This window comes from Corapipo altera, unplaced genomic scaffold (assembly GCF_003945725.1).
Source record: "Corapipo altera isolate COAL_440 unplaced genomic scaffold, ASM394572v1 130481, whole genome shotgun sequence".
In the NCBI taxonomy this organism is placed as follows: Eukaryota; Metazoa; Chordata; class Aves; order Passeriformes; family Pipridae; genus Corapipo; species Corapipo altera.
This window is the reverse complement of record NW_020885182.1, coordinates 1-26373: the sequence shown is the minus strand read 5'-3', so window position 1 is coordinate 26373 and position 26373 is coordinate 1. Positions and strand designations below refer to the sequence as shown.

Sequence of the window (26373 nt, the reverse complement as noted above, 5' to 3'; positions counted from 1 at the left end):
GGGGGGAATGATTCCTCTGGGATTGTGCCGGGGGAGGGATTTCGGGGCGTGTTGCAAAATACAATTATTTATTATTCTAATAAATAATAATAATAAATAATGTATAGTGAATATCTGATTATATTCGATATTATATATAATTTATAGTATAATATATACTCTAGCACAATACATAACATAATATATAATGTATAGATAAAAGATAACCCTAATATATTTTATATGTTATTTTATTATTATATTTATGATAATAACTAATAGAATAATATAACAGGATATATTTAATATATTATTATATTAGATACTATACATCATTTATAGTTTAATATATACTCTAATACAATATATACTCTAATACAATACATAATATATAATGTATTATAATATATAGAATATAACCCTAATCTATTATAGAATTCCCACTTCCCTTTTTCAAGGTCCAACCCTTTTGGAAAATGCAAATCAGGACTTTCAGGGGCCATAAAAATATAAAATCTGGGGACAAAGTTCTTCCCGACCCGACTCCAGAGGAACCTTCTGGTCCTTCCTGCTCCGGTAAGAAATTCCTGGTTGGAAAAATCCATGAATTCACTTCTAGAAATTGATTCATCTGGAATAAGTTGATTTTTTTATTGGGAGTAAATTGATATTTTTTAACTGGAATAAATTGATTTTTTAAGTGGAATAAATGGAATAAAATAAAACACTCGGGACCTTCTTTTCCTTGAGAACCCCAATCCCTCCATCCATAAATTCCCAGATATTTTTCCCTGTTATTTCATCCCTCGATTCTCTTGTTGTTTTCCGTGGAATGTGTGCAGGGGCCGAAGGAATTCCGGGAGATTCCGGGACATCGATGGATTCCGGGGTCTGGTGGTTGACGTTGCTCCCAGTCCTGACATTCCAGCACGGATCCCACCTGGCCACAGGTGAAGACAATTCCATTTGGGATATATTTGGGATGTATTTCTGTAAAACACCCGATTTCTGCTGAAATTCCTTCAAAAACCTTGGAAAAGCTTCTTTATCCAGAGGGTGATCGAGGCTGGAAGAGGCTCCCCAGGGAATCGGTTTCCCCCCCATTTTTCCATGATTTTTCCAACCAAAATGATCCAAGGTTCGAAACACTGCAGGATAAATCCAGGAATGTCAAATCCCACGAGTGTTCTGTGTTGTCTTCCCAGTTCTCCTCCGGATTCCTCTCCCGCTGACGTGGTTCTGTTTGCTGCCCAACGTAATTCCATGAAAACCCGACGCGGATAACCGGGAACAAACCCCCATTTTGTCCCGAAACAGGTCGGTCTGTGAGTTCTCCCGGAATTCCCGTCGTCGGGATCATCGGGGAGCGGGTTGTCCTGCCCTGCCGGGTGACCCAGGACCCCATTCCCGAGGTTTTCTCCGTCCGCTGGGAATTCCACGACGGTCCCCGAAGGATCCCCGTGGGCAGTTTCGATGGGAAGAGCCGAGAGGAGGAGTGGGATGGGAGGTTCCGGGGCCGGGTGGAGTTTTTCCCCAGGGAATTCTGGGCCGGGAATGTGTCCCTGGGATTGAGGAACGTCGGGATCTCTGACCAGGGGTCCTACACCTGCCACGTGTCAGCCCAGGACGTGTCCCGGGAGGTGTCAGTGGAGCTGGAAGTGGCAGGTGGGAATTCTGGGATCCTTTTATTCCTTTTCAAAAAAAAAAAATGGGGCAAAATTTTAATGGTTATTTTATTTTGGTGCATTTTTATGCATTTGAAATAAATTTTTATATTTTATATTTTTATGTTCTATGGTTTTTATTTTTTATATTTGATATTTTTGTGTTGTATATTTTTTCTATAAATATGATGTCGTAGATATATAATACATAATATATAAATACATAGTGTACAATATACACTTTATAACTATATAATGTATAAATATATAATATTGTACTTTTAATTCCCACATTTTCCCAAATCCTGGCAAATCCCACTCCCGACTTCCTCCTAAACCAACCTCCCCCCTCCCTCTCCCAGATTCTCCCTGGAATCCCTCATTCCCTTGGAATCCCTTGCATTCCTTCCCCTTTAATTCCCTCCCATCCCTCGTTAAATCCAGGGAAAAAACCTTCCAACACCTTCAAACCCTTAAAACCCTTTTCCAAGGAAAACCAACTCCCCCAAAACCCCAATTTCCCGCTGTTTGGAATGGAAACCCCCCCGTTTTTTCGCAGCCATCGGCGACATTCCCACCATTGTCGTGAGGTCCCGGAAAAGGGACCTCAGCCTCTCCTGCCGAGCCTCCGGCTGGTTCCCGAATCCTGAAATTCTTTGGCTGGACGGCCAAGGAAAGGTCCGGAAGGGATTTCCCAGCCCCAGGACGACGCCGGAGCCGTCGGGGTTGTTCCGTGTCGACGCTTCCCTGACCCTCCCGCCCGGGTCCGACCTGGAAGTTTCCTGCAGGATCATCAACCCCCGGCTCAACGTCACCAGGGAATCCCGGATCCGCATCTCAGGTGGGTCTGGAATCACCCCTGGCATCGGCTCCGTTCCCGGGATCCGTGCTGGGAGAAATCCCCTGGTCCCCCTGGTACGATATTTGCTCCCTAAATCGACAGTGGAATGTTTAATCCTTAATTTAACCCTAATATTTAATAATTTAATTTATACTTAATATTTAATAATTAATATGCAACCCTCGAGTCCAAAATAAAACTCTCTAATTATTAATAGACTTTGAAAATCATTAATATAAAATAATTGATGGAGTGTCGCTCCTTTTCCCAGATATTTTCCTCCCTTCCATCTCCTCCTGGCTGAGCGGTTTCCTGGTGCTTTTGGGCTTCAACCTGCTCCTGATTTCCACTCTGTTTTGCCTCCTGAGGAGTAAGTGTTGGGAAAATCCCGGGGGAAAAAATCCCCTGGAATAAAAATAATTCCTGAGGGGAATGTGGGTAAAATAAAAACAGCAAAAAAATCAAATTAAAAAATTAACGGAGTGACCAAATTCTGGAATTGGAGCCCAAAAAAGGTGGGGAATTCCTGACTCTGTGTCCCAGAATTCCTTGGGAAATCAACCCAAGGGTATTCCTGATGGGATTAAATCCCAGATGATGACTTGGAGCTCTTTTCTGTGCAAAAAAACATGGAATAAAAAGGCTTTTTTCCCCCTTTTTTTAACCAGGGAGCCACAGGAAAAATGCCAGTGCAGGTGAGTGATGAGGAATTAAGGTGAATTATTTATATTAATTATATTAATTATATTATTTGTATTTATTATGGCTATTTTGGATGAATTTCCCTTGTTTTTCAGTGAAAGTGAAGATGGAAAGGGAAGAAGGTAAAAAATCCCTCAGGAAACGGGAAATGTCCCATGTCAAATATTAGGAAAGTTCCCAAATTGGGAATTTTGGGAACCAAAATTCCGTGTCCTCTCTTTTCCAGAAAAAAAGAAGGTGAAGTCACTGTTGGGTAAGAGATTCCCTTTTCCTTTCCCTTCGCTCCCCAAACTTTCCCTTTTCCCTTTTCCCCCTTTTCCCTTTCCCCTCCCCTCTAACTCTGGGAGAGGCACCTACAGAACAACATTAATAATAGATATTAACAAATATTAACAATATCTATTATTAAATATTAACGTTATTCCCAATTATTCCCTTGATTCCACATCCGGAATCTCCAGATGGAGAGAAAGCCAAGAAAAGAGCAGGTAAATCCCATTCCCATAAAATATTCCCTGGGAAAACAATCCTCGGTTTAATCAAGTTCATCTTAATTAAAAGTGATTAATTAACCCCTGATCCAGCCACAGCTTTTTCCTCTTCCTTGCAATTTCATGGAATCACTTTGGCAGGAAAAGACTCTGGAATCCCAGCCCAAATCTTCCACCAAATTCCACTGGGACTTTTTACGGGATCAAAACTTTTTCTTCTCCTTCCTCTTTTCACCTTTTTAGCAAAAACCTGCAATTCCCTCAATCCTGGAATTTAACAGAATTCCCAGAAGGAATAACTGGCGTAATTCCAATGTTTTTCCCATGGATATTTTCCTTTTTATTCCCCTGGAATTTTCCCCTCCCTCAATTTCTGCTCAATTTTTTTTTTTTTCCAGCCAAGATCCACTTCAAGAAACGCTTTGGTAAGGGAATGGATTTGCATAAATTTGCATAAATTTACATAACAATGTGCCTCTGGGTCATCTTTAGAAACAACAGGATGAGAATTCCTGTTAATATCCATGTTTTCCCTGGATTTATAGTTAATGAATGCAGTGAAATATCAATTTATGGGGAGGAATATCCTTGTTTTCCACTCCCAGGAGTTGTTCCCATTGGGAAAGCTGGGAGAAATTGAGGAAAGAATGGAAAAAATGGGAAAAACTGGAAAAAAATTGGGAAAACTGGGAAAAATCGGAAATCCAAACAAAAATGCCTGGAATATTTTTTCTTTGCAGGTCGACTGAAGGCAGAGCTGGGTGAGTAAAAAACTTGGGATTGTGGAAATTCCTGGGATTGGGGGTTAATTGCAATTTTTGGGAGATCCAAAGGGTTTTCCCAGTCCAGGGAGGATCAAATTCCACCAAAAAACCTGGAATTCAGTGATGTCTGTTGTTTTTCCATAGATTTCTGGGAAGCCCGGAGCCACGCAGGTGAGCTGGAAAAATGGGAATGTGCCTTGGATGGCAGGAATGGAGAAGGGATGGGGATGTTGGGAATGGTGGGAAAAGGGAGTCTTGGAAGGTGTCCAAGGCCGGGATGGGATCAGGATGCAATTCCCGAGAGGATGGATGGGAAAAGGGAGAGGGATTTGTGTCCTGGGAAATCCTAGGATGGGAGAGATCCGGGGAGGGGCCTTGGGGGCCTTTCCAACCTCAGCCACTCAGGGATCCAGGGATTTGGGAATTCTGGGATTTGAGGATTCTGGGATTCAGGGACTTGGGAATTCAGGGATTCACGGATTCCCTGGCTTCTCCTCCTGCTTTCCCGCAGTTCCCGTGGCCTGGAATGCCCTGGAGCGGATCCTGGAGCTCCCGAGCGGGGAGGGTGACGCGTCCGCTCCCACATTCCCGGTGCGCGTGGGGCGGGAAGGCTTTGGAAGCGGGAAGCACTACTGGGAGCTGGAGCTGGGCCGGGAGCAGGACTGGGCGCTGGGAGTGCTGCGGGAGAACGCGGGATGCGAGGCCCGGCCCATTCCCAGCCAGGATTCCTGGGCTCTGCGCCGATCCCAGGGAGAGCTTTTCTCCAGCGCCGGAGCCCGTGGGCTCGGGAAGCTCCGCTGGAGCGGCTCCGCCCTCGGCGTCTTCCTGGACCTGGATTGGGAATGCCTGGAATTCTACGACGTGGAGACTGCGGAGCTCCTGGAGAGGCTGGGTCTGAGCACCACAGGGAATTCCCAGGGAATGTTCTTCCCGTTTGTGTCCCAGGGGGAAGGGATCAGGATCCGCCCGGTGCCGATCCCGGTCCCACTAAAGGGACTTTGAGCAGGGATTGGGGAAAGGGGGGAGAAAATGATGGAAATGGGAATGAGAAGGAACGTGAAGGTGTGGGAGGGAAAAAAGAGGGAAAGGAGGGGGCAAGGGACTGGTTTTCCCTGGAAAAAACACCCATTTGGGACTGTTTTTCCCTGGAAAAAAACCATCTGGGACTGGTTTTTCCTGGGAAAAAAAAGAAATGGAATAAAAGGTTTTTGAAGGGAAATGTTGTTTTGGGAATTCTTAGGACGTTTGGGCCCCTTGGGGAATTCCTGGCAGGAAAAGGATGGGAAGGAGAGGTTATTTGGTCCCCAAATGTGCTGGAATTTGGGTGGGAAGAGCCTGGAGCAGGAGCTTGATCCCGACTCCATCAGGTGGAACGAACAAGGGGGGTGGGAGTTCCCTTGGATGCAATTCCCAGCAGAATCTCTGGATCTGGGATTCCCTTGGGAATTTGGGGATTTCCTGTTTTCCATCCTCTTCTCCAGAGGAGAAAATAATTAGGATAGGAAACAGAAAAAAAATTGGAAAACTTTAATTTCTAATTTAATTTATTATTTAAGAAATTATTTTACATTATGATCCCCTCTACAAATTTATTAATTATCACCAATTATAAATATGATAATCGATTGATATTTAAATAATTTATTATTTTAATTATTAACCCCCCACGGAGCGAATTCCCAACCCCTTTCCATCGGAGCCGGGGCTGAAAAATGGGAAGAGATTCCCAGAAAACCTCAAGGGAAGCGATGCCAGGAGACTCTTCCCTTCCACATCGAAGAAGGAGAGGCTGTGGGATTCCTGATCCAGGAAAACCCCGAGCACTGGGCAGGGCCCGGAATTCCAGCCCCCGGGAATGCTGAATTCCCCCCGGGAATAGCCGAGGCTGAGAACCTGCTCCTGCTCCCGTGGCAGCGCCATCCCGTCGTTCCGCAGGGAATCCCGGATTTCCTCAGCCAGCACCCCCAGCTCCCAGCCGGATCCATCCCCGACTTCCACTTCCCAGTAGTGCTTCCCTTGGGAAAAGGATTCCTTGGCCAGGACGACGGGTTTGGGGTGGAGCTGCTCGGCAGCGGAGCAGGAAACGACCCGGGATTGGTCCCGGAGGGAGAGTTCGGGATGTTTGCAGAGCTCATCCAGGGTCAGCGGGACTGGGAAAGGGGGAAAGCCGAGGATTTACAGGGAATTAGGGAAAAGTAGTTATGGAAAGTGATAGGAAATGGGAGAAAATGATATAAAATTTGGGGGGTTGTGGATAATTTAATGCGAAAATGGAGGAGGAGAAGGAGAGGAAGAGGAGGAAGAGGAGGAAGAGGAAGGGGAAGGGGAAGGGGAAGGCCCTGACTCACCCGCATAGCTCTGGGCACGTCTGAAATCTGCAGGGAAATGAACGACTAATTAATGCTAATTAATTAATTACCGCGGCAGCAGCTCATTTGCATGATTTTTGCATAATCGGGGGCAGAGTTTGAGAATTTGGGGGTTGGGGCCAACTCACCCAGTTGGGCCTGGATTTGTTCTGGAAGGAGAGAAATTCCGTCACCGTCCTGCTGGAAAAGGGGCACCTGGGCCGGGTGGGGCACCTGTGACACCTGAGCCAGGTGTGTCACCTGTCACCTGTGACACCTGTCCCAGGTGTGTCACCTGTCACCTGTGACAACTGAACCAGGTGTGTCACCCATGTCACCTGTCCCAGGTGTGTCACCTGTCACCTGTGACACCTGAGCCAGGTGTGTCACCCATGTCACCTGTCCCAGGTGTGTCACCTGTCACCTGTGACACCTGTCCCAGGTGTGTCACCTGTCACCTGTGACACCTGAGCCAGGTGTGTCACCTGTCACCCATGTCATCTGTCCCAGGTGTGTCACCAGCCCCAGCCCTCCAAGTGGCCCCAATGTTCCCCCAAAGTGCTTTTTTTTCCAGAGCCCCAAAACCCCAAAATTCCCGAATTTCCCCAAGCTGCGGAATTTTCTCACCGATTTTTGTTGTCATCTCCTGGTTTTCTACAAGGAAAGAAAAGGAAATCAGGATTTGGGAAGGGGAAAGGAGGGGAATTCTGGGAATTTGGGGATGGAAAGGTTAAAAGATATAGAAATATATTTTAAATTATGTGCAATACATAAAAAAATACACAAAATCATATTTAATATATTAAAATGTATTAAAATAGATTATATTTTAAGTACAATATAAAAATATATTTAAAATATTCTATAATACATCTAAAATACATGAAAATATATATTTTATATTTAGTGACTTGATATAAAATATATTATTAATAATTAATATTAATAAATATAATCATTAATAACCATAAATTAATTATTAATTATTAATAATTACAAAATCAATAATTACTGCTAACAGGATTAATAAATTAATAATAATATAATTTATATTCTTAAATAATTGAAATAATTATAATTCTACCTATGATACATATTATTATATAAAATGTGATTAATTCTGGAGGAATAATCCAGGATTTTTTACCCTTCTGGAATTTTTCCTGCACTTCCTCTGGAAAACAAAGGGAGAAAATGAGGAAAAGGGAGGGAAATTCAGGACACCACCCCCCCCTCCAAGTCTATGAAATCATCAGAATGACTCTAACAAATAATCTCAGTCTAACAAACCCTCAGTCCCGAGCTCAGCCCTTACCCAGCTCCATCTTGAATTCCTCGATGTCTGAAAGGAATCGGGTTCAAATATTAAAAATCACATTTTATTCCCTTTTTTACCCCCTTTTCCCCCAAAATACACCGAATTTTTCCCATTTTTCCGACAATTTCACCAGGTTTTTTTTAACAGTCACTGATTTCCCGGGTTCAGGTTAATTTTAATTTGATTTTTTCGCTGGATTTGATTCATTTTTTTTAAAATTTGTTAAAGAAATTTGAAGACAGAAATCGTCGAGAAAAAAATCACTTTTTTTTTCCACTCACCCTCCTGAATTTGCTTCTGGGCATTTTCTGGGAAAAGAGGAACATTTTAGAGCACAAAAAAAAAATTTTTTAAATTAATTTAAAAGTTTAATTATAAATTTAATTAATTAATTTAAAAATCAGTTTTAAGGACTGTTTTCTGCTTCTCTTTTTTGTATTTATTTATTTTCATGTTTTATTTATATTTTTAGAAGCCTGAGGTTTAATTTAATTAATTAGTTAAATGAATGGTTTGACTCACTTTCCTGATCCGTCGCCTTTTGGTTGACTGTGGGAAAACAGGGAAAGGGGAATGTTGGTTAACTCAGGATTATTCCAAGGAAGGTTTTCCTGGGAAGGGGAAAAAGGGGGGGAAAAGGGGAAAAAAGAGGAAAATGGGAAAAGGGAAAAAAGGGGGGAAAGGGAAAGAAAGGATAGAAAGGGTACAGGGGAAAAGGGAAAGGGAAGGAAATGAAGGAACTTACTCCGGAGTTTATAAACAGCTGCCAGGACCAGGAATATTCCAAAGAGCAGGATCATCACAAAAGCCGGGAGCCAAAGGGAGATGGTCGGGAAGAAACTCTCTGGAAAACAATCCAGGGGCTCCGTTATATGAGATTTTGGGGACACACCTGGAGTGGAAGGAATTTGGATCCCCAAACCTGGAATTTTGCATCCCTAGACCGGGAATTGATTGATTATCCCACTAAAAATTGGGATTCCTGGGAAAAGCGGCACCAGATCCCTGTTTTCCCCCCTCACCTGTGATGATGACGGAGGATTCCGTGGATGTTTTCCCGAGGCTGTCAATGATCCTGCAGGACACGGCGTTCCCAGATCCCGGTTTGAGGACGATGGAGCTCCCGGCATTCCCAGATGTGTCCGTGCTCAGGGGATTCCCGGTGATATTCCTGCCTTTCCCATCCATCCACAACACCTTGACTTCGGAAAAGAGCCGCTCCGAGAGGCACTTGAGACGGATTCCGGAGTCTTCCAATCCATCCAGGATGAGCAGTGGGTCATGGATGCTCCCTGTGGATGAGCAGGACACAGGAGCTCAAGGCAGCTGGAATTATTGGGATGAAGATTCTGGGTCCTTCACACCAGGTGGGAATAAAACAAAATGAGCCAAGGAATTTATTGGGAGACAAAAATTCCCCCCCCCCCAAAATCCAAAAATTAACTTCCCTGAGTTCCCCGATGGAATAATTTGGAAGCTCAAATCCCAAAGAATTCCAGAAGCTCTCCTGGGGAGCCTCAGGGTCTTTTCCAAGCTCAACAAATCCATGAAATCCCATAAAATTACCCGTTGTGGGGTGGAGTCCGGAGAACGCGATGAGGGGGATCATCCGGATCCAGGGCCCCATTTCTGTGGGGAAAGTTAAAATTCCAGGTGGGAATGGGAAATCCATGGGATTGGGTCCTGCTCCTGAGTTCTGGAGCAGCTGGGTCTACTCCAACAAACTGTTCCTGGTTTTTGGAAGTTGTTCTGTGGGTTCCTTTCCTGGATTATAGGGAATGGAAAAGGGAAAAAAGGGGGAAAGGGAGAAAAATGGGAAAGGGAGAAAAAAAGGGGGGAAAAGGAAAAGGAGGGGAAAAAAGGGAAAACAGGGAAAACTCCTGGGAGTTCCCTTTTTGCAGGGCGTCCTTTTCCTCAGCAGCAATTCCCAGGAAAACGAGGCCATTCTGGAAACTTTGGGGTTTTTTTATCTACAGGGGTTTTTTTGATTTTTTTCCCATTTTGGCCCTTTTTCAACCCCTCCCCCAAAACATCACGGTGCCAAAATTCCTTTTGGTTTCCCGAGGGAATAAAAGAAAATTCCCAAATATTTCAGGGCAAATCCCAAAATGCTGAAAAAGCAATGCAAGGGAAGAGAAAGTGACAGAAATTCCGTGGGAAAAGAAGGAAGAGGAAAAACTTGGGAGCGCCGGGAATTATAAATAAACAGAAAGCGGGAATTTATGGGAAATACAAAATGGAAATGGGATAAAATTCCCTGAAAAAGGTGGGAAATCGCGTGGAAAAACGAAAAACCAACCCGGTTTTCCAGCAGCACCCGCAGGATCTCCAGGAAATCCCTTGGGATTGAAACCTGTCAGAGGCTGTGGAGGCTCCTGGGACCTTTGGAGCCAAAAAGGGCGGAAATTCCAACGGTAAAACGGTTCCTGGTTTTCCAAAGGTCACCAGGGAGGAGAGTGGGAGGGAACAGAAGAGGGAATGGGCGGGAATTTGTGGGATTTGGGGTGAAATCCCCCTGGATGAGGAAAAAGAAGCGTAAAGGGACCTTCGGAGAGTGACAGTTTTCTGGGATTCAGAGGAGTACAGCCCAGTTCAGACCAGTACAGCCCAGTACGCTCCCAGTGCGTCCCAGTGCCTTCCCAGCGCCATCCCAGTCCCTCCCAGCAGGGCCCAGCGCCTTCTCAGTACACCCCAGTACGGTCCAGTGACCCCCAGTCCCTCCCAATCCCGCCCAGTCCCTCCCAGTCTCCCCCAGTCCCTCCCAGTCTCCCCCAGTCCCGCCCAGTCCCTCCCAGTTCCTCCCAGTTCCCTCCCAGTCCCGCCCCAGGACCCGTCCCCCGGAAGTGACGTCACTGCGCGCGAGCGCGGCCGGAAGTGGCTCCGGGGGCGGCGGCGGCGCCGGGTCAGAAACTGGGAGAGACTGGGATGGACTGGGAGGGGATTGGGGGGGAGTGGGAGGGACTGAGAGAGACTGGGAGGGGATTGGAGGGGACTGGGAGAGACTGGGAGGGGATTGGGAGAAACTGGGACAGGACTGGAGTATACTGGGAGAGGACTGGGGGGGACTGGCAGGGGACTGGGACAAACTGGCAGGGGCCTCAGCTCAGGAGGTCCCCAAACCCCGCTCAGGGTATCCCTAAACCCAGCCTGGGAGGTCCCCAAGCCCGACCTAGAGGGTTCCCAAAAGGATCCCCAAACCCAGCTCTGGGGGTCCCTAAGCCCGACTCTGGGGGTCCCTAAGCCCAGCTCAGGGGAATCCCAGGCCCATCCCCTCCCCTGTGTCTCCTCTCACCCTCTCACCTGTCCCGGGTTTCAGGTGTGGCCATGGAGGGGTTGCAGGGGAGGGGCCACGAACCCCAGTTTTCCCGACGGATCCTGGAGGAGCCTCCAGGGGAGGAGGAAGAACCAGGTGAGGAAGAACTTGGTGAAGAACCAGGTGAGGAAGAGGAACCAGGGGAGGAGGAACCAGGTGAGGAGGAAGAACCAGCTGAGAAGGAAGAACTTGGTGAAGAACCAGGTGAGGAGGAAGAACTTGGTGAGGAAGAACCTGATGATGAACCAGGTGAGGAGGAACCAGGTGAGGAAGAAATTGAAGAACCAGCTGATGAAGAACCTGGTGAGGAAGAGCTTGATGAGGATCCAGGTGATGAAGAACCAGGTGAGGAAGAAGAAGAACCAGGTGATGAAGGCCAGGAGACCACTCAGGTGGCACCAGGAGGAGCCTCCTGCGCCCAGGTGAGGCCTCCAGGTGAGGCCTCAGCCCCTCCCCTGCGCCGGCGGAAGCCTCGCCTATACCTGAACCCCCGTCGGCCCCGCCCCAGCCAGGAACACCTGGAGAGCCCTGAGGAACCTGGACCTTCCCACAGGAACCACCTGCAGGTGCTGTGGGGTCGCCCGGGTGAGCTGGGCCACCAGGTGAGCCCAGGTGAGCTGGGCCACGCAGGTGAGCTGAGCCCAGACGAGCTGGGCCACGCAAGTGAGCTGGGCCCAGGTGAGCTGATCCCAGGTGAGCTGGGCCCAGGTGAGCTGAGCCCAGGTGAGCCCAGCCAGGCCTTCGTGCAGCTCATCGACGAGCGCGGCGTCTACTCCACGGCCAAGCTGGTGCTGGGCGGGCGCGGCGGCGCCGGTGCCGTGAGCCCCGCGGGCGAGGCGGAGTGGGCGGATCCGCCGGGCGAGGCGCCGGCGCCGCTGGAGATCCGGCGGGTGATCGTGGCCGAGAAGCCCTTCCAGTGCCCCGTGTGCCACAAGGGCTTCAAGCGGGCGTGGGAGCTGCTGAGCCACGAGGTCGTGCACACCGAGGCACGGCCCTTCACCTGCCAGGCGTGCGGGGCCACCTTCAAGCGCCACTCGGACTTCAAGAGCCATGGGCTGGTGCACACCGAGGAGCGGCCGCACCGCTGCGACCTGTGCGGCAAGCGCTTCAAGCGCTCCTCCAACCTGCAGGAGCACCGGCGCATCCACAGCGGGGAGCGCCCCTTCGCCTGCCCGCGCTGCCCCAAGGGCTTCAAGACGCCCTACGAGCGCCAGCGGCACGCCCTGACGCACCTGGGTGCCGACAAGCCCTTCCGCTGCGGCGACTGCGGCAAGGAGCTGGCGACGGGCGCGGCGCTGCAGCTGCACCGGCGGCAGCACTGCGAGGACAAGCCTCACGCCTGCGGCGTCTGCGGCAAGAGGTTCACCTACGGGCACTCGCTGAAGGTGCACGAGCGGGTGCACACCGGGGACCGGCCCTTCACCTGCGGCCTCTGCGGCAAGGGCTTCAAGCAGAGCAACGCGCTGGCGTCGCACGAGCGGGTGCACACGGGCGAGCGGCCCTTCGCCTGCCGCACCTGCGGCAAGGCCTTCAAGCAGTCGTCCTACCTGGCCATCCACCAGCGCGCGCACACGGGCGAGCGGCCCTACGGCTGCGAGGCCTGCGGCAAGGCCTTCGCCCGGCCCTCGCTGCTGCTGCAGCACCGGCGCGTGCACAGCCAGGCCCGGCCCTACGAGTGCAGCTTCTGCCACAAGTTCTTCAAGGACCTCGCCTACCTGGGCGTGCACGAGAAGGTGCACACGGGGGAGACGCCCTACAAGTGCGGGGTGTGCGCCAAGGGCTTCGCACACCCCTCCAACCTGCTGCAGCACCAGCGCGTGCACAGGGACACCTGAGCGCCGGGGCGGGGTGGCCAGGGCGGGTGTGCGCCCCAAAAACCCGGTGCGGACCCCAAAAAGCTGATGGACCTGTGTCAGGACACCTGAGAGACAGGTGAAGGGAGCCAGGAGAGGTGTGCACCCTGAGAACCTTCAGCAGCAACACCTGAACTGTGACACCCAAGCCCCAGGTGAGCGGACCCTGGACCTGCACACCTGGACAGGTGTGGTCCCCAAAACCTGCAGCACCTGAACCACGACACCTGAGCTGTGACATCAGTGGCACTGGACATGCCCCCAGGACCTGTGGGACCCCTGACACACCTGAGGCCAGGTGTGCACACCTCACCTGAGCCCTCACCTGGATTTTTGGGGTGGAACAGCCACACCTGGTGCCCCAGGTGCACCTGGGACTGGGCAGGTGCTCACCTGGATCCTCCTTCCCAGATTCCTTGATCCTGGATTTGTCCCCCTTTGGATGGGACAGCTCACCTGTAGGCACCTAAGTCTCACCTGTGGGCACTTGAGGCTCACCTGAGTCTCACCTGTGGACACCTGGGACTCACCTGTCCCACCTGGGTGGTACCTGTAGTGCTGGGGGTGGGGTCTGGGTGCACCTGGGTGGGGCATATGCTAATTAAATGATGGTTAATTAATGACATCATTGGTGTTCTCACCTGATTTCACACCTGGAGGGTTTGGGGACCCCCCAAAATTCACACCTGGAGGATCAATCCCCCCTCCCCCCCAGAATTCACACCTGTCTCATCTGGATGGCTGAAACCCCCAATTTTATTAATTTCCACCCCATTTTCCCACTTTTTTTGTCCCCTTCCATCTGCCCCAAGTGTGTGGGGACACCTGAGCCACCCAGGTGTGTTTGGGGGGGGGGCAGGTGAGAGGTGACAGGTGAGGTCAGGGGCCGTCGTCCTTGATGAGCTGCAGCGTCTCCACCTCCTCAGGGGGGACCCTCCTGGGCAGGTAAATGGCCCCCAGGTGACCTGTGGGGGGAGGGGACACACCTGGTGACACCTGGGGAACACCTAGGATACACCTGGGGATACCTGGGACACACCTGGAGATAGCTGGGACACACTTCAGGGTGGCGGGACTCACCTTTACCTGGGGCTTCTCCCACACACCTGGTCCTCAAGGTGAGCCAGAGCAGTACCCCACTGAGTGACGTCAGCAGCCCCAGCAGGGCCACCAGGGGTGCACAGGTGGGGGGCACACCTGGTGGGGAGGGGACAGGTGAGAATCCCCCAAACCTAGCCTTACGTGCACCACGTGTAGGAGGGGTTAATTAGGTGAGAGGGGAAGGGGGGGTTGGAGCATTCAACTTCAGTTACCTGTGCAGGTGAGTCACCTGTCCCACCCCTACCTGTCACACCTGTCCTGGCTCCACCCTTCTCACCTATCCCACCTGTCCTACCTCTTCACACCTGTCCCAGCTCTACCTGTCACACCCATCCCCCCACCTTGACACCTCCCTCCCCTCCCTGTGCCTCACCTTTGGGCATGGTGCACATGACGCCTGCGGCCCCACCTGCGTGGCAGGTGCCCGGCCTTGCCCCCTCCCTCAGGCACTCCAGGAGCAGCGTCTCAGAGCCCCGACAGGTGAGACCCTCCAGCGCCGCCCCCGGGGCCAGGTGAGCGCCGACAGGTGCGCTGAGGGCGGGGCCGCAACCCAACTCCTTGCACACCACCTGTGCCTCCAGCAGGCTCCAGGTGCGGCCGCACACACCCAGCCAGGTTTGGTTGTGCAGCACCTGCACCTGCCCCGCACAGGGCCCGGGGCCATCCCGCAGCCGCACCTGCAGGGGGGTGGGACCTGCGAGGGAGGGGCACACACCTGAGCACACCTGGGCACACCTACAGCCCCCTGCCTGTGTTACCTGAGCACACCTGCCCCTCCCCAGCCCCACCTGAGCCCCCTCCCCACGCCCCGCCCCTCACCTGTGCACACCACGCTTGCGTCCTCCTCGTGGTTGCAGTTGTGGACCCCCCAGGGGCCCTTGTCGCACTCTTCCAAGGTGTTCTCTTCACCTGTGCAGCCCACCTGGTCCAGCAGGACGGGCCCCGCTCCTTCCCCGAAGTGGGCGTGGCCGGGGGCGGCCACGGCGTCCCCACAGCCCAGCTGGCGACAGGTGACCCGCGCGTCCCGCAGGTCCCAGGTGTCGTCGCAGACCGTGCCCCACCTGTGCTCGTGCAGCACCTCCACCCGCCCCGCACAGGGGGTGGGGCCGCCCACCAGGCGCACCTGGAACTGCTCCTCCGTCACGTTGGCACCTGGGCAGGTAACGGGAGGGTGAGGGGAAAGGTGAGGTGGGCAGGGGGTTATCTGAGGGGGATGAGGTGGGGTGGGAGGGTGGGGTTGATGTGGAGGTTACCTGAGCCCACCTGAGCTCACCTGAGCACACCACACCCGCGTCCTCGCCGTGGTGGCAGTTGTTGTTCCCCCAGGGCTGGGCGCGGCACTGCGCCAGGTGCGTCTCGTCCCCCGCGCAGGTGATGTCATCCAGCCAGATGGGCCCCACCCCCTGCCCGAAATGGGCGTGGCCATGGGCAGCCCGGGCCTCCCCGCAGCCTACCTGGCGACAGACCACCTGGGAACGCCCAGGGACTCTCCTGAGTGTCACCCAGGACACCTGGGCACACCCAGGACACACCTGAGCCCCCCCAGACTCACCTGGGCCTCCTTCAGGTCCCAGCTGTCGTCGCAGACCGTCCCCCATTGGCCGTCGTGGAGCACCTCGACACGCCCCATGCACAGGTGAGGCCCGTCCACCAACCTCACCTCACCCGAGCTGGAGTTACCTGCTGGGGGGGCACCTGCACAGGTGGGAAGGGGGGTTAGAGGGGACCTGCACACATCTGGATGCTTGTTCTACCTTCCCCTTCCAGCACAGGTGAGGGCACCTGTTGCAGGTGGAGACACCTGGGGGGTCACCTGGGGGTCACCTGGGAGGGTTACCTGAGCACACGACCCCAGCGTGGTCCAGGTGGTCGCAGGTGTGCTGCCCCCAGGTGCTGCCCGGGCACTGGGCGATGGTGGTTTCGTTGCCGACGCACCTGAACCCGTCCAGCCAGGTGGGACCGGGCCCCACCCCAAAACGGGCGGCTCCAGGTGTGCTGAGGGCGTGGCCACAGCCCAGGTGACGGCAGACCACCTGGGCAGCCGCCAGGTCCCAGGTGTGGCCGCAGACGGTGCCCCAGGTGTGGTTGTGGAGAACCTCGACGCGCCCCGAGCAGCGGTGGGGGCCGTCAGCCAGGCGGAGCTCACCTGGCTCACCTGAGCTTCCAGGCTCACCGGAGCGCCCCTGGGTCACACCTGGAAAACAGGAGACACGGCCAGGTGTGGGTACCTGGCCAGGTGTGCTTACCTGGCCAATGGTGTCCCCTCCCAAGGTGTTCACCTGCCTCTGTGGTTACCTGGTGGTTTTGGGGTGCCGGGCGGTGTTTTTGGGGTCCCCAAGGGTGTTTTTAGGGTGCCAGGGGGTCTCTGGGGGAGTCACTGGGGTGGTTTGGGGACATTGGAGGGTCTCTGGTGGGTTTTGGGGGGGTCATGGGGACACTGGGGGACATTAGAGGGTCTCTGGGGATTTGGGGGTTCTTTGTGGGGTAACCTGAGCCCAGAGAGGGTCTCTGGGGGAAGTGTTTGTGGCACCCTCCAAACTCACCTGTACAGGTGACGTGGGCGTGTCCTCCATGGCCGCAGGTGCGGGGCCCCCCCCAGCCTTTCACCTGGCACTCCAGGAGGGCCCCCTCGTCCCCCCGGCAGGTAACAGCCTCCAGCCAGGTGAGCTCGCCCTCGCCTGGCCTCACCTGGTCGACGCCCGCTGCCCCCCCACAGCCCACCTGGGCGCAGACCACCTGGGCGGCCGCCAGGTGCCAGGAGTGGGCGCAGATCCCACCCCAGCGCCCGGCGTGGAGCACCTGCACCCTCCCCGAGCACCTGTCGGCACCATCGGCCAAGCGCAGGTGGGTCAGGTCAGCCAGGTGAGAGCCTGCAGGTGAGGGGACACACACCTGGTCAGGTGAGGGGGGTTTGGGGCACCTGCTGCTCACCTGCGCACACCTGAGCCCACCTGCCCCTCCCATGCAGCTCACCTGCGCACACCACGCTGGCATCCTCGTTGTGCTCGCAGCCGTGGATGCCCCAGCTCTTGTGGCGACACTCGCCCAGGTGCCCCTCGTGGCCCTGGCAGGTGAGCCCGTCCAGCCAGATGGGGCCACGCCCCTCCCCGAAGCGCGCGCGGGGTGGGGCCGAGATCACCTGGCCGCAGCCCAGGGAGCGGCACACGACGGCGGCAGCGGCGAAGTCCCAGGTGTCGTCGCAGACCGTCCCCCAGGCGCCAGCGTGGAGCACCTCGACCCGCCCCACACACTCACCTGGGCCGCCTACCAGGCGCACCTGGGCACCGTCCGACGGCTCTGCACCTGCCAGCAGGGGAGGGGGGAAGGGCACACCTGGTTACCTGTGGGGGGAGCGGTACCTGGCGGCAGGGGGGGGGATTACAGGTGTGAAGTGAATGGGTGACGCCCTAAACCACACCTGAGAACAGCAGGACCCAGGGGAAGGTGGTACCTTGCTGGGGGGAATCACCTGTTCTACCTGCCCCGGCGGGGGGGGGAATCACCTGTACTCCCTGCCCAGGCACCCCGAGCCTCACCTGAGCACACCACACCTGCGGCTCTCCCACCCTCACAGGTGCGCTGGGCCCACGGGCTCGTCCGACACTCCCCGAGGTTCTTCTCCGTCCCTTGGCAGCTCACCTGGTCGAGCCACACCTGCCCAGGTGTGCCGAACTCCGCCCCTCGCAAGGCGGTGCCGCAGCCCAGGTACCGACAGACCACCTGGGCGGCCTCGTGGGACCAGCCCCCGGCACAGACCCCACCCCACCTGTCCAGGTGAAGCAGCTCCACCCGCCCGGCACAGCGGTGGGAGCCGTTGGCCAAGCGCAGGTGAGGCGGCTCCGGGATCAGGGAGTCTGGAAAGACACACCTGGGTGAGGAAGGAGCTCAGGTAACTCCCCCCAGGTGAGCTCCGGGTTGTCCTCACCCCCTCTTCTACCTGGGAAAGGTGGGGGGAACACCTAAGTGAGGCCCAAAACCCCCCCTGCCTGGAGCACAGAGTTACCTGGGGGCCCTGACACTCCTCTCACCTGTCCCCAGAGCTCACCTGGCATAGGTGGAGTGGGAAGGACACAGAGGGGACCTGGGGGTCCTGCCACCCCCCTCACCTGTCCCGGAGCTCACCTGAGCACACCACACCTGCGTCCTCGCCGTGGTAGCAGTCGTTGCGACCCCAGGGCCGGGCGGGGCAGGCGGACAGGTGAGGCTCCGCCCCCGTGCAGTTGGTCTCATCCAACCAGATGAAGCCAGTGCCCCGCCCGAATTGGGCCCTCCCAGGTGCCGACAGGGCCTTCCCGCAGCCCACCTGGCGACAGACCACCTGGGCGGGCCCAGGACACACCTGAGTGTCCTCAGGACCCACCTGAGCATCCTCCAGACTCACCTGAGTACCCCCAGCACCCACCCATAGGATCCACCCGAGCCTTCCCAGCCCCACCTGCCCCTCTCCAGCCTCACCTGACTCCCCTGGGACTCACCTGGGCGTCCACCAGGTCCCAGGTGTCATCACAGACCGTGCCCCACCTGCCGTTGTGGAACACCTCGACCCTCCCGGCGCAGCGGCTGCCGGAGCTCACCAGGCGCACTTGGTCGGCCTCGGGGTTACCTGGGGGGCGGAGGTGGGCACAGGTGGGAGGAGGGAGAGGGTCGAGACACACCTGGAGCACCCTGGTACCTGTCCAGATGCTACCCTGGCACCTTCTCAGGTGCTGAGCCTTGACCAGGTGTGTCCCTAGCACCTCCTCAGGTGCCTCCAACCACCCCAAACACACCTGGACCACCCTTCTCACCTGCCCCACCTGTGGCCACCTCAGGGGGGCCAGGTGAACGCTGAAACCCCCTCCCAGACCCCAAAACAAGGTGGAAACCCCAGATGAGCCCCCTCCAGGTGTGTGTGTGTCCCCAGGGTGCTGCTCACCTGCACAGACCACGCCTGCTGCCCCGCCCAGGTGACACGTGCGATTCTCCCAGGGCTTCACCTGGCAGCCCAGGAGCTCCTGCTCCGTCCCCACGCAGGTGACGCTCCCTGGCCACACCTTCATCTGCCCCCGCCCAAACCAGGAGCCTCCAGGTGCGGAGAGGGCCTGGCCGCAGCCCAGCTGCCTGCAGACCACCTGGGCCTCGGCCAGGCCCCACCCGTGGTCGCACAGGGCCACCCAGGTGCCCCCGTAGGACACCTGCACCTGCCCCTGGCAGCGGGTGGTGCTGTTGGCCAAGCGCACCTGGGTGGGCACTGCCATCCTGGAGGCTGCAACGACACAGGTGAGCTCACCTGGATGGGTTGGGGGGGGCAGGGGGCGGGGGGAGGTGGCAGCAGGTGTGGTCAAAGGTAAGTCCCAAACTCCAGCGGGATGTGGTTCTGTGGTCATGCACCTGAGCCAGGTGAGACCCAGGTGTGCCCCAGGTGTATCCCAGGTGTGCCCAGGTATCCCCGGCTATCCCCAGGTGTGTCCCCAGATGGCCCCAGGTGTGCCCAGGTGAGTTCACCTGAGCAGATGACGCCGGCGTCCTCCCCGTGGAAGCAGTTGTTGTCCCCCCAGGGCTTGGCGGGACATTCCAGGATGGAATTCTCCGTCCCGGTGCAGTTCACCTCGTCCAACCAGATGACATCGTGGCCCCGGCCGAAGTGGGCGTGACCGGGCGCGGCGAGGGCGTGGCCGCAGCCCAGCTGGTGGCAGATCACCTGAGCATCCTGCAGGTCCCAGCCGTCGTCGCAGACCGTGCCCCACCTGTGCAGGTGCAGCAGCTCCACCCGCCCCGAGCAGCGATCGGGGCCCTCCCGCAGCTGCAGGGAGCCCAGCGATGACGTCACCGAGTCTGGGGGGACAGGGGTGACAGGTGAGACAGGTGGGACGGGTAAGACAGGTGGGACAGGTGGAACAGGTGAGACACGTGGGGGAGAAAAGGGGGAGAAACGGGGTAAAAAGGGGAGAAACGGGGGACAAATGTCCTGGACAGGTGAGACAAGTGGGACAGGTGAGACAGATGAGACGGGGGGGAAATTGAGGGAAATCAGAAGGAATCAGGGAAAATTAGGGAAAAATCGAGGAAAATAGGGGAAAACTGGGGGGAAATGGAGGAAAAGTGGGGGGAAATGGGGCAGAGGGAGGAGAAGGCGGGAAGCGCGGGCGGGCGGCCCCTCACCTGCGCACTCGACGCCCACGTCCTCGCCGTGGCCGCAGTTGTGTTGCCCCCAGGGCCGCGCCCGGCACTGCTCCAGGTGCCCCTCGTGCCCCGCACACTTCACCTCGTCCAGCCAGATGGGTCCCTCCCCCTCGCCATACCTGGCGCCGGGGGCGAGCGCCCGCAGCCGCCCGCAGCCCACCTGGGCGCAGGTGACCTCGCCCTCGGCCACGCCCCAGCCGTCATCGCACACGGTGCCCCAGGTGAGGTTGTGCAGCACCTCGACTCGCCCCGAGCAGCCGTCGGGACCCCCCTGGAGGCGCACGGAGACCCCCGGGGGGGACGGGGACACACCTGGGACAGGGAAAGGGAACAGGTGAGCTCAGGGACTGCCCCGGAAGCGCAGGGAGACCCCCCAAAAGGGGGAAATTGGGAAAAGCGGAGAAAAAAAATGGGAAAAGGGAAGAAAAGTGAAAGGAAAATCAGGGGAGAATGAGGGGAAATTGGGAAAAAGTGGGGAATAACGTGGAAAACTTGGGAATATTGGGAAAAACTGTTGGAGTTGAAGGTCCTGGGGCTGGGAAATCACGTGACCGGGCTCAGCCGGGTCCCCAAACAAACCAAAATGACCCAAAATTGCGACTTTGCCCCCAAAAAATCGATGTGGGGCCGAAAAGGGGGAATTTGGCCCCGAGCCCAGGAATTCCTGGGGAAAAAAAAACTAGGGAGAAATGGTGGAAAATCATGTTTTTCATGGGTTTTTAAGGGAAGGGGCAGGGGAGAATGTTGGTTTTGGGGCAAATCCTTTGATTTCAGGGTAAAATCCATCAATTTGGGGCAAAAGATGCCAATTTTGGACTAGAATTCTTTGACACAGGGCAAGACGTCAATTTTGGGTCAAAATATGTCGATTTGGGGGCAAAATATGTTGATTTTGAGGTAATATTTAATTTTGGGTCAAAATCCTTCAGTTTTAAGTCAAACCCCTCCAGTTTTGGGTCAAAATCCTTCAATTCCAGGTCAACCCCCTTCAATCTGGGGGCAAAATCTTTCTGGTTTGGACCAAAACCTTCACTTTTGGGTCAAAATCCTTCAATTTTGGGTCAGAATCCCCCAAACTGGGTCCCCAACCCCCCCGGACCCACCATGATGTCACTCACCGCACAGGTACGTCACGGCCAGGAGGGTCCTCAGCGCCGCCCCCCTCCAGGTGAGGGGGTCCCCCCTGGGGAGGGTCCGCTGCCCACCTGAGCCCCCCATCCCGGCCCAGGTGAGCCGGTCCCAGGTGGGGGGGAGGGGAGGGGTCCCGGCATTCAACTGGGAGGGCGAACTGGGGTGGCCCCTCCCGCCCTGGACCTGCGCCAGGTGTCCAGGTGACCCTTTCCCCCCCCCCGGTGACCCCGCGGTTGCATCAGCGGCTTTTCCAGGAAGAAAACCGGGACAAACCCAGGAGGGTCCAGAGGTTCCCCCTCCCCCACCCCCGGCACGCAGAGGGGGCACCTGAGGGGGCCGCACCTACTTCGGGGGGGCAGGTAAATCCCACCTGGGGGGCTCAGGTGTGTCTCAGGGTCCCTAAAACCGCTGGGGGGGAGGCTCAGATGTGTCTGGGGGCCCCCAGGTGTGTCTGGGGGGGGCTCAGGTGCGTCTGGGGGTTCCCAGGTGCGACTGGGGGGGCTCAAGTGTGGGGGAACTCAGGTGTGGCAGGTCCTTAAAGCACTGGGGGGGGGGCGTAGGTGTGTCTGGATGTTCCCAGGTGTGTCTGGGGGTCCACAGGTGTGTTGGGGGGACTCAGGTGTGACTGAGGGTCCTCAGGTGTTGGGGGGGCATTCACCTGTCCAGGACATACCTTCTCACCTGTGCAGGATACACCTTCTCACCTGTGACGTCACCTGTTCTGGATAAACATTCTCACCTGTGCAGGCCACACCTGTGCCCACCTCAGCCCCTGCTGGGACCTCAGCTGTGCCCAGGTGTGCACTCCCGACATGAGGCTCCTTTACCTGAAGAGCCACCTGGGGCTGCTCCTCTACCTGTCCCTGAGCGGTGAGTGGGGAGGACACAGCTGGGGGGGGACAGCTGAGGTGGGGACACACCTGGACATCGGGAGACACTTGGACTTTGGGGTCACACCTGTCCCTGGGGTCACACCTGGACTTCAGGGTCACACCTGAGACACACCTGACCCCCTCCACACCTATCCTGACTCTCCTCTTGTTCTCTCCCCGCCCACCCAGGTCCCACCCTGGCCCCGCCCTCACCTGTCCCGCTGCGCCTGGCGGGCGGCCCTGGGCGCTGCGCGGGGCGCGTGGAGGTGCTTTACCTGCACAGGTGGGGGACGCTCTGCGGCCACACCTGGGGCCTGGCCGAGGCTCAGGTGGTCTGTCGCCAGGTGGGCTGTGGCCCCGCCCTGTCGGCACCAGGCGGGGCCCACTTCGGGCAGGGGGAGGGGCCAGTGTGGCTGGACCGGGTCACCTGCACAGGCACTGAGGGCCACCTGGGCGAGTGCCAGGTGGGGCCCTGGGGAGAGGCCAGCTGTGAGCACGGCGCTGACGTGGGCGTGGTGTGTGCAGGTGAGGTGGGTGGGGCTTGGGGAGGGGTGGGTGGGGGCTCAGGGAGGTGGGGAAGGGGGGGTTTACCTGGCTGGACCTATCTGTGACCACACCTGAGCCCAGGACCCTCCCAGACTCATCTGTTGGCCCCAGAACACCTTTCTCCACCCCATCACTGACCTAAACCCACCCAGAACCCCTTTTCCTGCCTGAAGCCACACCCCAGCCACACCTGGAGCCCCGCCCAGGTGCGCCACACCTGTCCTGCCCCGCAGGTGCGGAGGCGGCGTCGCAGCTCCAGGTGCGCCTGGCCAACGGCTCCAGCGCCTGCGCGGGGCGTGTGGAGCTGTTCCGCGAGCACAAGTGGGGAACCGTCTGCGACGACACCTGGGACCTGCAGGACGCGCAGGTGATCTGCCGCCAACTGGGCTGCGGCCACGCCCTCGCCGCGCCCGGCCACGCCCACTTTGGCCGGGGGGCGGATCCCATCTGGCTGGACGGCGCCCACTGCACAGGTAGGGAGCAGGAGCTGGTGCAGTGCCAGCTGCACACCTGGGGTGAGCACGACTGCAACCACGGCGAGGACGCGGGCGTGGTGTGCACAGGTGAGGCGCAGGTGGGCGCAGGGGAGGCGGGGGGGGACTGTGGGGTGGGAGGGGGGAGCGGGAGGGGCGGTGGGCTCAGGTGTGCTCAGGTGTGGGGCTGGAGGGGGTCTAGGGGGTGCTCAGGTGGGTCCAGGGGGGATTCTCAGGTGTGCTCAGGTGTGTGCCCCTCCCTCGCAGGTCCCAGCCCCCTGCAGGTGCGGCTGCGGGATGGCCCCGGGCCCTGTGCGGGGCAGGTGCAGGTGCTGCACAACCACACCTGGCTGGGTGTGTGCGGCCGCACCTGGAGCCTGCTGGAGGCACAGGTGGTGTGCAAGGAGTTGGGCTGTGGCCCCGCCCTCAGCGCACCTGTCGGCGCTCACCTGGCCCCGGGGGCGGCGCTGGAGGGTCTCACCTGTCGGGGCTCTGAGATGCTGCTCCTGGAGTGCCTGAGGGAGGGGGCGGGGCCAGGCACCTGCCACGCAGGTGGGGCTGCCCGAGTGGCCTGCGAGGAGCTGGAAGGTGAGGCACCTGTGGGTACCTGTTCTCACCTGTCCTCACCTGTCCGTCATCATCTGTCCCCTGTGCTCACCTGTCTCACCTGTCTCACCTGCAGACCTGCTGGGCTCCTGTTCGGTGCTGGAGGGGCTGCTGGGGGTGGTGGTGGGGCTCTGCGGGGTCCTCCTGGGGCTCTACCTGTGGGCTAGGTGTGCCGGGCGGGGCCGGCGCTTCACAGGTAAGGCCGGGGGGAGGGGCAGGGTCTCCCCACAGACCCCCCCAAACCCCCCCCGACCCCCCAAACCCCCTCCCAAGACCCCCAAAGCCCCCCCAGGAGCCCTCAACCCCCCTAAAAAACCCTCCCAAGCCCCTCCAACCCCTCAGGATCCAATAGGAGACCACAGGGACCCTCCAACCCCCTCTCAAACCCACCAAAACCCCCTGCAAAACCCCTCCCAAGACTCCCAGGACCCCCTAAGAACCCCCAACCCCCCCAAACCTCCCCCAAATCCCTCCCACTCCCCCCAAGACCCCCCTAAACCCCTCCCAAGACAACCAAGTCCCCCCAAGACCTCCCTGACCCCCTCATATTTTGCAGACAAGCCCCTGCTCCAGATGCCAGAGGAAGCCGGGACCTCACTTGAGCCATAGGAGACCCCCCCAGAATCACCTGGGACCAGCCCAAAATATCTTGGGATCCCCCAAAAATACCTGGGACCCCCCTAAATCACCTGGGACCCCCCCCCAAATGACCTGGGACCTCCACATACCAAAAAATACCTGTGACCTGTTCTAGGGGTCTGTTGGTCTTTACTGGGGGATACTGGGGCTGTAGTGGAAGGATACTGGGGCCATACTGGGGGCGTACTGGAGGGGGGCCACTGGGGCCACACTGGGGATCTGTAACCCCCCCTAAAATACCTGTGACCCTCTCAAAACACCCATGACCCCCCTCAAAACAGCTGTAACCCCCTAAAATACCTGTAACGCCCTTAAAATAAAACCCAGAAAAACCCGGTAAAAACCAGTAAAATCTCCCAAAATGCGACGGTGGGGGCGTGGCCTGGACGGAGGGGGCGTGGCCTCCGCCGCTGTGCGTTCAGGGTGGGGCGTGGCCTCGTGAGGGAGGGGGCGCGGCCTCGTGAGGCGGCGCGGCCCGGTCGCTGCGCGGTGGCGGCAGCGGCGGGTCCGGCCCTGCCCCGGCTCGGGCCCCGGAGGAGCCTCCGAGATCCCGGCCCTGCCCCGGCGGGTGAGCGAGAACCGGGGGGAGGAGGAAAAGGAGGAGGAGGAGGAGGAGGAAGCGGCGGGGCCGCGGCGGCGGCGCTTGCGCGGGGAGGGGCCTGGGGGGGGAAGGGGAGGTGACTCTGAGGGGAGGACGGGGCGGGGCCCGAGGCGAGAGGGCGTGGCATGGCGGGGCTCGCGCGCGGCGGGGCCTGGAGAGGACGGGGCGGGGCTTGAGTGGGCTCGCGCGGGGCGTGGGCGTGGCCTGAGGGGACGGAGGGGGGGACGGAGGGTTTCTGGTCACGCCCCCCTGTGTTGGCCACGCCCCCTATGCGCTGTCTCTGTGTGTGTCCCCCCACCTTCCGTACTGGGTCTCACCTGTCCCTGTGTCCCCCTATGCCAGGTCTGGAGTCCCACCTGCCCCCCGTGTTTCAGGTTTGGAGTCTCACCTGCCCCCAGTATTTTATGTCTGAGATCTCACCTTCTTCCTGTCTCCCCCTCAGGTGTGACCATGGCGGGCACTGCCCCCGCTCCAGGCGTCCCTGAGCATCCCTTCACCTGCCGGGAGTGTGGGAAGTCGTTCCGCTGGTCATCCCGCCTGTCCCACCACCTGCGCAGCCACACTGGTGAGCGGCCCTACAAGTGCCCCGAGTGCCCCAAGGCCTTCAAGGGCTCCTCCGCCCTCCTCTACCACCTGCGGGGCCACACAGGTGAGCGGCCCTACACCTGCGCCACCTGCGGCAAGGCCTTCAAGCGCTCCTCGCTGCTCCAGACTCACCTGAGGGTGCACACGGGCATCCGGGCCTTCGAGTGCGCCCAGTGCGGCCTCACCTTCAAGTGGGCGTCGCACTACCAGTACCACCTGCGGGCGCACACGGGCGAGCGGCCCTACCGCTGCCCCGTCTGCCCCAAGGCCTTCAAGAACTCATCGAGCCTGCGGCGGCACCGCCACACCCACACAGGGGAGCGGCCCCACACCTGCAGCACCTGCGGGAAGGGCTTTGCGCAGGCGGCCAACCTGCGGCAGCAC

The 26373-nt window shown here is 57.2% G+C and overlaps 7 protein-coding genes across 12 annotated transcripts; 5 read left to right on the top strand and 2 right to left on the bottom strand.

The window, feature by feature from the left end:
* Positions 1 to 443: 443 nt before the first annotated feature.
* Positions 444 to 3537, top strand: LOC113940108 (butyrophilin subfamily 3 member A2-like). Its single transcript, XM_027631192.1, has 7 exons — positions 444 to 555; positions 822 to 929; positions 1297 to 1644; positions 2203 to 2484; positions 2756 to 2854; positions 3153 to 3179; positions 3282 to 3537. The coding sequence occupies exons 1-7, from the start codon at positions 456 to 458 to the stop codon at positions 3353 to 3355; spliced, it is 1038 nt and encodes a 345-aa protein (XP_027486993.1). The 5' UTR covers positions 444 to 455; the 3' UTR covers positions 3356 to 3537.
* A 110-nt stretch (positions 3538 to 3647) lies between these two features.
* Positions 3648 to 5443, top strand: LOC113940106 (E3 ubiquitin-protein ligase TRIM39-like). The gene is made up of 5 exons (XM_027631190.1): positions 3648 to 3674; positions 3921 to 3981; positions 4076 to 4102; positions 4586 to 4612; positions 4953 to 5443. Exons 1-5 carry the CDS (start codon positions 3648 to 3650, stop codon positions 5441 to 5443), a joined length of 633 nt encoding a protein of 210 aa, XP_027486991.1.
* A 146-nt stretch (positions 5444 to 5589) lies between these two features.
* LOC113940098 (butyrophilin subfamily 2 member A1-like) lies at positions 5590 to 11504 on the bottom strand. 4 transcript variants are annotated; one of them, XM_027631178.1, is made up of 13 exons: positions 11408 to 11504; positions 10407 to 10489; positions 9674 to 9736; positions 9130 to 9399; positions 8853 to 8951; positions 8630 to 8656; positions 8389 to 8415; positions 8105 to 8131; positions 7937 to 7963; positions 7417 to 7443; positions 6939 to 6959; positions 6790 to 6816; positions 5923 to 6591 (listed from the first exon to the last, which is right to left on the bottom strand). In XM_027631178.1, exons 1-13 carry the CDS (start codon positions 11431 to 11433, stop codon positions 6098 to 6100), a joined length of 1218 nt encoding a protein of 405 aa, XP_027486979.1. In that variant the 5' UTR covers positions 11434 to 11504; the 3' UTR covers positions 5923 to 6097. The 4 variants fall into 4 exon arrangements, with proteins under 4 accessions (XP_027486980.1, XP_027486979.1, XP_027486982.1 ...); XM_027631181.1 differs by lacking the exon at positions 11408 to 11504 and adding an exon at positions 10653 to 10688; XM_027631180.1 differs by having other exon boundaries at positions 5925 to 6591; positions 11400 to 11494.
* Positions 10977 to 13898, top strand: LOC113940097 (zinc finger protein 2 homolog). 3 transcript variants are annotated; one of them, XR_003525407.1, is made up of 3 exons: positions 10977 to 11009; positions 11417 to 13571; positions 13685 to 13898. XR_003525407.1 is itself a non-coding variant. In XM_027631176.1 (2 exons), exon 2 carries the CDS (start codon positions 11432 to 11434, stop codon positions 13253 to 13255), a length of 1824 nt encoding a protein of 607 aa, XP_027486977.1. In that variant the 5' UTR covers positions 10977 to 11009; positions 11417 to 11431; the 3' UTR covers positions 13256 to 13898. The 3 variants fall into 3 exon arrangements, 2 of the variants coding, with proteins under 2 accessions (XP_027486977.1, XP_027486978.1); XM_027631176.1 differs by having other exon boundaries at positions 11417 to 13898; XM_027631177.1 differs by having other exon boundaries at positions 10986 to 11009; positions 11424 to 13898.
* A 108-nt stretch (positions 13899 to 14006) lies between these two features.
* Positions 14007 to 21832, bottom strand: LOC113940096 (deleted in malignant brain tumors 1 protein-like). Its single transcript, XM_027631175.1, has 16 exons — positions 21655 to 21832; positions 20516 to 20848; positions 19859 to 20188; positions 19290 to 19619; positions 18850 to 18977; positions 18497 to 18692; positions 17911 to 18228; positions 17348 to 17677; positions 16918 to 17244; positions 16212 to 16568; positions 15927 to 16069; positions 15648 to 15843; positions 15194 to 15526; positions 14748 to 15068; positions 14354 to 14470; positions 14007 to 14238 (listed from the first exon to the last, which is right to left on the bottom strand). The coding sequence occupies exons 1-16, from the start codon at positions 21752 to 21754 to the stop codon at positions 14153 to 14155; spliced, it is 3945 nt and encodes a 1314-aa protein (XP_027486976.1). The 5' UTR covers positions 21755 to 21832; the 3' UTR covers positions 14007 to 14152.
* LOC113940099 (soluble scavenger receptor cysteine-rich domain-containing protein SSC5D-like) lies at positions 20763 to 25146 on the top strand. Its single transcript, XM_027631183.1, has 7 exons — positions 20763 to 20870; positions 22415 to 22537; positions 22729 to 23064; positions 23319 to 23648; positions 23826 to 24146; positions 24241 to 24360; positions 24721 to 25146. The coding sequence occupies exons 2-7, from the start codon at positions 22480 to 22482 to the stop codon at positions 24771 to 24773; spliced, it is 1218 nt and encodes a 405-aa protein (XP_027486984.1). The 5' UTR covers positions 20763 to 20870; positions 22415 to 22479; the 3' UTR covers positions 24774 to 25146.
* Positions 25147 to 25296: 150 nt separating this feature from the next.
* Positions 25297 to 26370, top strand: LOC113940100 (zinc finger protein 628-like; the record flags this gene model as incomplete). Its single annotated transcript, XM_027631184.1, has 2 exons — positions 25297 to 25371; positions 25847 to 26370. A coding segment is annotated over exon 2 (516 nt), but the record flags the coding sequence as incomplete, so codon positions are not given.
* Between the last annotated feature and the right edge of the window lie 3 nt (positions 26371 to 26373).

Coding starts and splice junctions, on each gene's coding strand:
- LOC113940108 (XM_027631192.1), top strand. CDS start 456: ATGCAAATCAGGACTTTCAGGGGCCATAAAAATATAAAATCTGGGGAC. Junction 1,645..2,202: donor AGTGGAGCTGGAAGTGGCAG/GTGGGAATTCTG, acceptor GTTTTTTCGCAG/CCATCGGCGACATTCCCACC. Junction 2,485..2,755: donor ATCCCGGATCCGCATCTCAG/GTGGGTCTGGAA, acceptor TCCTTTTCCCAG/ATATTTTCCTCCCTTCCATC.
- LOC113940106 (XM_027631190.1), top strand. CDS start 3,648: ATGGAGAGAAAGCCAAGAAAAGAGCAG. Junction 3,675..3,920: donor GAAAGCCAAGAAAAGAGCAG/GTAAATCCCATT, acceptor TCACCTTTTTAG/CAAAAACCTGCAATTCCCTC. Junction 4,103..4,585: donor CCACTTCAAGAAACGCTTTG/GTAAGGGAATGG, acceptor GTTTTTCCATAG/ATTTCTGGGAAGCCCGGAGC.
- LOC113940097 (XM_027631176.1), top strand. CDS start 11,432: ATGGAGGGGTTGCAGGGGAGGGGCCACGAACCCCAGTTTTCCCGACGG.
- LOC113940098 (XM_027631178.1), bottom strand. CDS start 11,433: ATGGCCACACCTGAAACCCGGGACAG. Junction 8,657..8,852: donor AGCTGTTTATAAACTCCGGA/GTAAGTTCCTTC, acceptor GTTTTCCCACAG/TCAACCAAAAGGCGACGGAT. Junction 7,444..7,936: donor GCAGGAAAAATTCCAGAAGG/GTAAAAAATCCT, acceptor CTTTCCTTGTAG/AAAACCAGGAGATGACAACA.
- LOC113940096 (XM_027631175.1), bottom strand. CDS start 21,754: ATGGGGGGCTCAGGTGGGCAGCGGACCCTCCCCAGGGGGGACCCCCTC. Junction 15,527..15,647: donor CGCGGGTGTGGTGTGCTCAG/GTGAGCTCAGGT, acceptor TTACCTGCCCAG/GTGCCAACGTGACGGAGGAG. Junction 15,069..15,193: donor CGCAAGCGTGGTGTGCACAG/GTGAGGGGCGGG, acceptor CCTCCCTCGCAG/GTCCCACCCCCCTGCAGGTG.
- LOC113940099 (XM_027631183.1), top strand. CDS start 22,480: ATGAGGCTCCTTTACCTGAAGAGCCACCTGGGGCTGCTCCTCTACCTG. Junction 23,649..23,825: donor CGCGGGCGTGGTGTGCACAG/GTGAGGCGCAGG, acceptor CCTCCCTCGCAG/GTCCCAGCCCCCTGCAGGTG. Junction 24,361..24,720: donor GCGGGGCCGGCGCTTCACAG/GTAAGGCCGGGG, acceptor CATATTTTGCAG/ACAAGCCCCTGCTCCAGATG.